The sequence below is a fragment of the Aspergillus caelatus genome (assembly GCF_009193585.1).
Source record: "Aspergillus caelatus strain CBS 763.97 unplaced genomic scaffold BDV27scaffold_138, whole genome shotgun sequence".
NCBI classification, from domain to species: domain Eukaryota; kingdom Fungi; phylum Ascomycota; class Eurotiomycetes; order Eurotiales; family Aspergillaceae; genus Aspergillus; species Aspergillus caelatus.
In genome coordinates this window covers 1-9309 of record NW_022475401.1, presented here as the reverse complement: position 1 = coordinate 9309, position 9309 = coordinate 1, and the positions used below count along the sequence as shown (strand labels likewise).

Genomic DNA, 9309 nt, shown 5'->3' with positions numbered 1-9309 from the left:
AAAAAAAAAAAAAAAAAACAAAAACAAAAAACAAAAAAGAATTGAGGCACACCCGATTTGAACGGATAACCTTTCGATCTGGAGTCGAACGCGCTACCGTTGCGCCAGCGCCCCAACAGGTTGCTAAACTTATTTAGAAATAACGATCATATTCAAAACTAAGTTAAGCTATCCTCATTTCTAGAGCGTAGATACTTGTCGGCTTATACCTTAAGACACCCCACAATATTCTTGATTTTAGCTGAAGTATGGATAAATAATAATTGACTAGAATTAACTTAGGATATTATAGTAGGAGGATTGTTTAGATCTTTGCACCAAGAAGCGCAGATGGCATCAGACCACCATTGAATATGCCGGCCATACTCGAATTGAGTGTTCACCAAGTTGCTCGAAGTAGAAATGTGGTTGAGCCCAGTTCTAGGCATTAGGTTTATGATCACAGATCATGCGCATATCTGTCATGATCCATCAACCTCCTATAAAAATCTTCTATATTCGAGAAAGCCGACAAAGTCTGAATGACGGACAACTAGTCAACAGTCTACAGAACTTAGCGAACAGTGCCATACGAACCATGCTTACATTTCCCGAGCTATGCATAATATGGCATTGGCAGAGAAAGATATATCATAACTAAATCTGTGGGACACAGTACCCCAAGCTAAGAGCCTCTCAGAATGCTATATGTGTATGTTCATATAAGCTTATAACCTTCCCAGCTTCGTGAAAGCCTTCTCAAACGCCTCTATCAACGTAGAGATATGCGCCTCCCTGAAGATAAGCATCGGACGCAGTCGAATAGTTGATACGCCGCAGCTTCCAATGTTAATCTCGAGATTACGCATTTCCTTTAGCAAGGTACTTGAGTCGGGGGTGTCAAAAGCAAGATAAGTTCCCTTGCCCTTGCCGCGAAGGTTCTGTATGAACTCAGGATATCTCGTGGCCAGAGTAGCAAGTCTCTCGTGAAGAAGTTCACCCACGCGAGCCTAGAAATGTCAGAGCACGACGTAAAGCTAAGTAAGATAAAACCTACTGTCTTTTCTACTAGATTTTCGCTGAGTATCTCGTCAATTACTGCATTACACATGATAACACGTGCAGCGTCGCCCATCCACCTAAGAGATCCATCAGTCAGTTGTCTCGTCCAAACACTATGGAGCCGGACTCAGTCTTACGTGTTAAATTGCCGGTAAGCTTTATCAGGACGAAGAGAGTTGTCACTGAAGAAGTAGCCCGCAGTCTGTGCCTTCTTAGAGAAAGTCACGATATCAGCGGGGGCGGAAAGGTTCCAATGCTCATGGCCCCAGAATTTGCCCGTACCACCGAAGCCTGTCTGGACCTCGTCAACAATCAGGTAAGTTCCACGAGCCTTTGTAATAGCCTGCAAACCCTGGAAAAACTTCGGCGAGGCATGGTTATCACCACCTTCACTCTGAATCGGCTCAACGATGATCCCAGCCACAGGGCAGTGCCACGAATCAATGATGTGCTCAATCTCCTGCAGACAACGCTCCTCTTCGCGACGATTCTCCTCTTCGTGTTCTTCCAGAGGATATTTCAGTTCAGGAAAAGAGGCCTGGGGCCACTTGAAGGACGGAATATCAATCTTGTGTACTGGCTTGGAGCGAGTAGCAGACAGACTAGCGAATCCACGGCCGTGGAAAGAGTTCTTGAAGCTGAGGATAGCCAGATCAGGGGATCCGGGCACTTGGTTCCTCATGGCAGAATCCTGCTCATGCTCGGACCAGGGTGCATCTCCTCTTTGCTTCCGGCAATAGGCCATGAATGCGGCCTTGAAGGCTAGCTCGTTGGCCTCAGATCCCGACTGTGCTGTGAAAACCTGGGTGCATCCGGGTGGAGCTGCGCGCATAAGGCCATCGCGTAACAGATTGAGCCACTTCTGAGAGGGGAAGTTGCCAATGGCTGGACGATTAACCAGGGCTGAAATCATCGCCGGTGATTGTGCGGCTTTCACCAGAGTGGGGTTGTTGTATCCCACGGGGATTGAGGCAATCTGAGCGTACACATCGAGATAGGTGTTACCATCTATGTCGACTAAACTAGGGGGGCGTAAGTCACAACTGTTCATGTAGCTGAGTATCAAGAAGCAAACCTACTAGTTTCCAGAGCTTTTGTCATAGTCAATAACCATCTGCGTGGTTCGGGCATCGAAAATGACATCCAGTTCCGACTTAGTAGCATTGGTTAACGGACCGGGAACTGTCGTCTGCATAGAAGGTAAGGATGGTTCAGAAATGACCGCCATTTTGAGACTTGGAGATACACAAATATGTGTAGAGTGAATGTTTTGCTCGCCCAGACTGAATCTACATAGAAAGCGGGCTTGTGTAGTCGGCTTTTATCTGAAGCATCGACCCTGACAGCTTTCCGAGTCCTTCTCCTTAACCGGACGGGGAGTCTGCTTTCAGTGACCCATGATACAAGTCATCTTCGAATAAAGAGACAGCGGCTAGCTGTTTGATACACAATAATTTGATAAGAACCAACACCCGAGCCGGGAGTTGAGACAATGGCTCCCCACAGTGAATCCCGTCCGGGTAACTGCACCCGGGCCAAAGACTATACACATGTCAGACATATAAACCATCACCACGAGAGGGACAACACGAAGTCATCCAACAACTAATATCATTTTATCATTCTTCCAAATTAAAAACCCCAAGACAAACTGCCATGTCCAAACTCACCAACTACCGCCTCCTCTCCTTCGACGTCTACGGTACCCTAATCGACTGGGAAACTGGCGTCTGGAACGCAATCCAACCAACCCTAACCGCAAACATCGCGCAAGTAGCACGAGAAAGCTACCTCAGGCTCTACCACGAGCTCGAGAAAGCCCAACAAACCAAAACCCCAGACATGCCCTACTCACAACTTCTCTCCACAATCCACCCGCAACTCGCATCCCGCCTGGGCCTTAACCCGCCCACCGCAGAAGAAAGCAACCAATTCGGCGAATCAGTCGGCCAGTGGCCTGCATTCCCGGATACCGTGGAGGCGCTGAGGCGTCTGTCGAAGCACTACAAGCTGGTCGTGCTTTCAAATGTGGACCGGGAGTCGTTCCAGAAGACCAATGCTGGTAGCTTGCAGGGTTTTCCTTTTGATTTGATTATCACAGCGCAAGATGTGGGATCGTATAAGCCTGAACTGGCTAATTTTGAGTATATGCTTAAGGCTGTTAAGGAACAGTTTGGGGTCGAGGCGGAACAGGTGCTTCAGACGGCGCAGAGCCAATTCCATGATCATCATCCTGCGAAGAAGATGGGGCTTAAGTCTTCTTGGATTGAGAGGCCAGGGGCTTTAATGGGGAACTTGGAGGATACGGTTTATGATTGGAAGTTTGATACACTTGGAGACATGGCTGATGCTGTTGAGAGGGGTCTGTAGACTGGTTTCTTGATCTTTGATTTTCACCAAGGCAAGCTTCTTAGTGATAAGATGCCGATCCACATGGCCATTCCTTCTCAAGACGAGTGCAGCGAACGTAGTAAAATGTAGTCCATCCTTTGTTATATATTCCCATAATACGATCTAGTACAACCCCAACGGACGCTATCTGAAAGGCCACAGGAAAGCTTAGTAGTGTGCCTAAATTGGATTGAAAATACTTTCGGGTACCCTATACGGGAATTATTAAGTCTACGGGATAGAGCTCGAGCGAGAAGCTAGTCAGAAACCTATGTTCAAAAAAAAACATGAGATTGTGGAAGCATATCGTCTTTTCTTTTGTTTGATTAATAAATTTTAAGAAGTTAGAAAACCCCAACTTGTTGGGGCGCTGGCGCAACGGTAGCGCGTTCGACTCCAGATCGAAAGGTTATCCGTTCAAATCGGGTGTGCCTCAATTCTTTTTTTCCCCTTCTCTCATATTTCGTCCCTTACTCTTCATGCATAGTCTTTTTGTCCTTGATGTCAACATCCATATATGGTTAATATACTCCTCATGGCGAGCCTATACTCTGTCCAAATATTTGGCCCTTCAAAATCGGACGGACTTTCAGCTTAATGAGCTGAGGTCTGACCTAGTCCAAAGAAGACCCTCATCAACCGTATGGAAGCTTGGTCTCAAAACACCTGCTCTTAGTATGGGAACTTTTCAATATTTAACACTTAACCAGAGCCATTATTGTCGCATGCATCCAGTTGGTTTTTCTATCTCTGTTGTCTGGCCAGCCAGCAGACCTACGTGACAACGGTTTCGGGCATACTTGCCAATATTTTTGGTTTGATGCTGCGAGTGTGTCTTTACTCTCGTTCACGCAACATTAATGGCGCATTTTCCATGTGAAGATACATTGAGGTCACAGTGGATCAGCTCTTCCATCCGATGTAGGAACTAGTTCCACAGAAATCATAGCGATCACCGCGTATAGTGTGGTACGGCGTGGGATCATTCCCTCTAGTTTGGATGACCTTAGCACTGGATACAAAGAATTGTCCACTACGGCGGCACGTTTCAATGTTTCCACGGTAGATATACTGGCTGGGGCCGGGAGAATGAATGTCTCGGCAGGTGGAAAAAGCTTCATTTGATACTATTCGTTTAAAGCTACTGAAAGATAGCTCGTCTGCATACGGTCCTAAATGAAATATAGGATTGACATTGCTGTTGAATCAAGAACATAATTGTAGGGATACATGCATGGTACTCATGATGAAGCATGGCTAATGTAGCATGTGCCCATGTATCTACCAGAGGATTTGACAAAACAGCGTCGGCCATGGATTCATCTGTGATGATACTTTGGCATCTGTATTGAGATCATTGCTCGAAGCATCCCTTCCAAGCTCGAACATGCTCCTAGTTTATGAAGTAATCCAAGCTGTAAGAAAGCATGTCGGTCTCTCTAATTACAGAGAATTCTCATTTCTAAGCGACGATTGCTTGCAGTCTTGGGGGTGGTGAGCTTTAAGCCACGATGGGTTAGCGCAGGTATCGATTGTCGACTAGGGTTCAGGTCTTTCAGGTATTTTATTGTCTGACCCGCAAGGTGCCTAACTTGCTACATCCCAGGTCCGTATCCGTATCCGACTCCGGTCGAACTCTTTCAAAAGGGCGATCCCAAATAAGAAGAAAGGGGGGAGAATTGGAGCGGTGAGCAACATACGTATACATTCGTCGTTGTCGTTCTGTACATTATCCGGAGTGAATTTGAAAATAATGGCTATATATTATATTTTCTTGCGGGTACCCGCGGATCAACATCGAATTGAATTTACTCTGTTATTGTTTGCTCCTGTCATCTTTAGGTCCAATTTCAAACAGAATTGAACTGTTGAGTTGCCAATATTATTGATTATTGAAAATGGAGAGGAAAAGAAAGGCGGAAAAAAAAAAAAAGGAAAAAATTCGATATTTATAGATGGGTATACAGTCATAAGACATATGATAGAGATGACATGACCAGACAGAGGTAGTCAACTCCAAAAAAAAAAAAAAAAAAAAAAAGAAGAAAAAAACACGGACAAGAAGCAAAGTTGGGACTAGTGTACTTTGGGCCAAAGGCTGGATGAATCGAAAGAATCCATAGGCCCAGACAAATTCGCTCGAAAAGAAGGTGTCAAAATGCCGTTAGCACCAAATGCACTGCTTACTTACGACTTTACATAAAAACTGCAACACAATCCTAAATGTCGCCTGACGGACACCTGACTGACGGATCACGGTTTCCCTAACCTTTTTGTTTTTCTTCTCCCAAATAAATCCTCCCGCTTCTTCTTCGTTGCCCAACATCACCTCTACCCCCGTCTCTCGTATCTCAATCCCATCTTCTCCTTTACAATCCCTTTTTCTTACCCTCTAATACCTTCTTGTATTACGATACTTCATCCTTCTCCACAATGCGTGAAATCGTAAGTTTGTTTGGGGCAGTCACGGAGCTCATCTTTTCCCCACTCTTCCCCCGCCGCTCCATCTCCAACGTGAACATGACAATGCTAACTCTCTCAAGGTGCACCTCCAAACTGGCCAGTGTGTAAGTAAACCACTTGCGGTATATCATAGAAGATAACTGAGTCATTGTGCTCTTTCCTTTAGGGTAACCAAGTTGGTACCGCCTTCTGGTAAGTCCACTGTTGATCTATCCTTTTCACATGCTTAACAGGCAGGGTGTCCTTGATGGAACGCATATTGACGTTGTTTAGGCAAATAATCTCCGGCGAACATGGCCTCGACGCGTCTGGAGTGTGAGTAACATGGGCTATGACGTGACGAACTTTCTCCTAATTGATTCTCAGGTACACTGGTTCGAACGACCAAGAACTGGAGCGGATGAATGTCTATTTCAATGAGGTTGCTAAGCTTCTCTAAATCGTGTGTACTGCTGCCGCTCACCAATCCACTAGGTCGGCAACCAGAAATATGTTCCCCGCGCGGTCCTCGTGGACTTGGAGCCCGGCACGATGGACGCCGTCCGTGCTGGTCCGTTTGGACAGCTTTTCCGACCGGACAACTTTGTATTCGGCCAGTCAAGCGCGGGAAATAACTGGGCAAAGGGTCACTATACCGAAGGTGCTGAGTTGGTTGACTCTGTTGTGGATGTGGTTCGTCGTGAAGCCGAAAGCTGCGACTGTCTGCAAGGCTTCCAGATCACGCACTCCCTTGGAGGTGGTACTGGTTCCGGTATGGGAACTCTTTTGATTTCGAAGATCCGTGAGGAATTCCCGGATCGCATGATGGCTACATTCTCTGTGGCGCCTTCGCCGAAGGTCTCGGATACGGTGGTGGAGCCGTACAACGCCACATTATCTGTTCATCAACTGGTGGAGCATTCCGATGAGACGTTTTGCATCGATAACGAGGTGCGAGATCATTACTTCTATAAGTGACGATGTGTTCTAATCAACGTAGGCCCTCTACGACATCTGCCACCGCACCCTAAAACTGTCTTCTCCTTCCTATGGCGACCTTAACCACCTGGTCTCGGCAGTCATGTCTGGTGTTACCGTCAGTCTTCGATTCCCTGGTCAACTTAATTCGGACCTGCGAAAACTGGCTGTGAACATGGTGCCCTTCCCCCGGCTTCATTTCTTCATGGTGGGCTTTGCACCACTGACCAGCCGAGGAGCCCATTCATTCCGCGCAGTCTCCGTACCTGAATTAACCCAACAGATGTTCGATCCCAGAAACATGATGGCTGCGGCTAATTTCCACAACGGCCGCTTTTTGACTTGCTCCGCGATCTTGTAGGTCTCCCCCACAGGTGATGATTGCAAAGACTAACTGGGATTCAGCCGTGGAAAAGTCTCGACGAAGGAGGTCGAAGATCAAATGCGTGGCGTCCAGACTAAGAACAGCGGCTACTTCGTTGAATGGATCCCGAACAATATTCAAACCACGGTCTGCTCCGTGCCTCCTAGGGGCCTGAAGATGGCTTCAACCTTTATTGGTAATTCGACATCCATCCAGGAGCTGTTCCAGCGTATCGGCAACCAGTTCACTAGCATGTTCCGTCGCAAGGCATTCTTGCACTGGTACACCAGCGAGGGTATGGACGAGATGGAGTTTACGGAAGCGGAAAGCAACATGAATGACTTGGTGTCGGAATACCAGCAATACCAGGAAGCCTCTATCGATGATGAGGAGGAGATTGGAGAGTATGGTGAGGAGGAGGAGCTCGAGGAGCACTAGTTATCTCGTCACTAATTGCGGCACGCGTGGGAACTGCAAGACCCTCCTTTCATCTTATTACATACTTTGGTAATGATAGTGCAAAAGTTACTGCCATCCAAAACCTTTTACCTTCTATCCGGTCTTGCCATGCTCTGGAACTGCTAAGAGCTTTGTTATGATGGAATTGTTTGTGTTATATATGTATCTACGGTATGTCATTTGCAAATATGTGGTAAGTCAGGGTTGCCATTCGCACACACATCCTTCACTATAAAGCGATCAAACAGAGCACTCAAACAATACAGTGACCACACAGTACACCTAAACTAAAATAGGTTAACAACAGCTGCTTCAGCTTCCTGTCAACCAGATATCGCTATGGTAGGCGTCGACGAGCCGGGAGGGGGCTGTTTCTCTTCTGAGCCGGAGAGAAGTTGCCTACTCACGCGCTTAAAAAGGCTGAGCTTCTCTTCCAGAGCCGTATTTCGCTCTTGCAGTCGGCGGCATTCTTTGCAACCCTGAGATTGAGTTGACTTGAGTTGTTGTTTTAATTCAGCTATCTCGCCCCTGGCTTTCGATAGCTCTGCCTCCAGGGATTTTCGGCCCTGTTCCTGTGTGTCGACCACGGACCTAAATTCCTGAAGCTCTCGTGTTTGCTTTTCATTACGTAGCTGAGCTGATGGATAAGAAAGAGCATCAGAGATCATGCCGAGAAGACTCCACGTAATGAGCTCACTCCCTTGCCTCTCAGGGAATTTTGGCAGCAATTCATACGATTTTCTATGATCAGCAATAGATTTCACCAGGCTGGAGAATAGGTCGTGTGTCGTGCTCGGATCCAGGCTTTCTATTTGCGTAGTGACCCTTCCCGGCTGCGAAGCTTTAGAAGGGGGATTGCTAGGATTGGCTTTGGGCCGGCTGATACTTTGCATTGCTGTAGTGGTCGACACAGGATTGCTATTGTGAACAGAGCCTAGAATCCTCTCAGGGCCCCTAGTTGGTCTAGCCCGGGTAGGGGACTCTGAAGCTGCCTTATCTGAAGCACCTGTCTGTAAGCTCGTGGTATTCCTGGGATTGTGAGATATCGGCCGTATCGCGACGTTTTGAGCCCTAATCTTTGCCAAGGAGTTCGCCGAACTTCTCGTTCGACCATGCACGGTGCTCAACTGCATGTTTGTTAGCAATTTCTCTATCCGATCTTGACTAGACGAGGGGTGATATACCGAGCTATCATGAGCAATATCTTCGCCCTCCGAAAATTGCGAACCCTCGCCGTCTTCCTCAGGCACATAGCTCGGATCTCTCTCGGCTGTCTTGGCTTGTTTATTGGCCCGTTCATTGACAGAGCGCTCGTCAGTAATTATTGGTCGTTTGTTTGGCCTGTTGGTCTTGGATGGCAGTGTCGTCTCATTGCTAGTATGATTGGTCTGGCATGAGACAATCGGACGGGTAAGCAAATGTTGTTTCTGGTTTTGGCGGCCGAGGGATGGAATACACACCATTGCGTCGTCCCTTGGATGTCGTTTCAATTTCATATCCTTGTGTACACACACATCACTCCGGTCAGCAAACCTCTTCTACCCAAACAACCCAACACAAACATCAAACAAGAGAGAGACCCAAAGAGGTCAACTGGGAATATGAAGAAAGGGGGAGGAAGGGGATTAAAAAAA

General features: G+C 47.0%; 4 protein-coding genes and 2 non-coding genes across 6 annotated transcripts; 3 read left to right on the top strand and 3 right to left on the bottom strand.

Annotated features, from left to right (window-relative positions):
• Nucleotides 1-42: 42 nt before the first annotated feature.
• Nucleotides 43-114, bottom strand: BDV27DRAFT_t141. Its single transcript has one exon. It is a non-coding gene; the product is annotated as a tRNA-Trp (tRNA).
• Nucleotides 115-707: 593 nt separating this feature from the next.
• Nucleotides 708-2269, bottom strand: BDV27DRAFT_166079 (4-aminobutyrate aminotransferase; the record flags this gene model as incomplete). The annotated part of the gene is made up of 4 exons (XM_032074102.1): nucleotides 708-989; nucleotides 1037-1118; nucleotides 1179-2063; nucleotides 2121-2269. 4 exons carry the CDS (start codon nucleotides 2267-2269, stop codon nucleotides 708-710), a joined length of 1398 nt encoding a protein of 465 aa, XP_031925629.1.
• A 428-nt stretch (nucleotides 2270-2697) lies between these two features.
• BDV27DRAFT_146859 (putative haloalkanoic acid dehalogenase) lies at nucleotides 2698-3411 on the top strand (the record flags this gene model as incomplete). Its single annotated transcript, XM_032070647.1, has 1 exon — nucleotides 2698-3411. One exon carries the CDS (start codon nucleotides 2698-2700, stop codon nucleotides 3409-3411), a length of 714 nt encoding a protein of 237 aa, XP_031925628.1.
• A 385-nt stretch (nucleotides 3412-3796) lies between these two features.
• BDV27DRAFT_t146 lies at nucleotides 3797-3868 on the top strand. Its single transcript has one exon. It is a non-coding gene; the product is annotated as a tRNA-Trp (tRNA).
• A 1692-nt stretch (nucleotides 3869-5560) lies between these two features.
• BDV27DRAFT_16532 (tubulin beta chain) lies at nucleotides 5561-7826 on the top strand. The gene is made up of 8 exons (XM_032073892.1): nucleotides 5561-5877; nucleotides 5976-5999; nucleotides 6062-6087; nucleotides 6169-6210; nucleotides 6262-6316; nucleotides 6370-6825; nucleotides 6875-7209; nucleotides 7258-7826. Exons 1-8 carry the CDS (start codon nucleotides 5866-5868, stop codon nucleotides 7652-7654), a joined length of 1347 nt encoding a protein of 448 aa, XP_031925627.1. The 5' UTR covers nucleotides 5561-5865; the 3' UTR covers nucleotides 7655-7826.
• Nucleotides 7827-7998: 172 nt separating this feature from the next.
• Nucleotides 7999-9138, bottom strand: BDV27DRAFT_159628 (uncharacterized protein; the record flags this gene model as incomplete). Its single annotated transcript, XM_032072900.1, has 2 exons — nucleotides 7999-8802; nucleotides 8860-9138. The coding sequence occupies 2 exons, from the start codon at nucleotides 9136-9138 to the stop codon at nucleotides 7999-8001; spliced, it is 1083 nt and encodes a 360-aa protein (XP_031925626.1).
• Nucleotides 9139-9309: the final 171 nt, after the last annotated feature.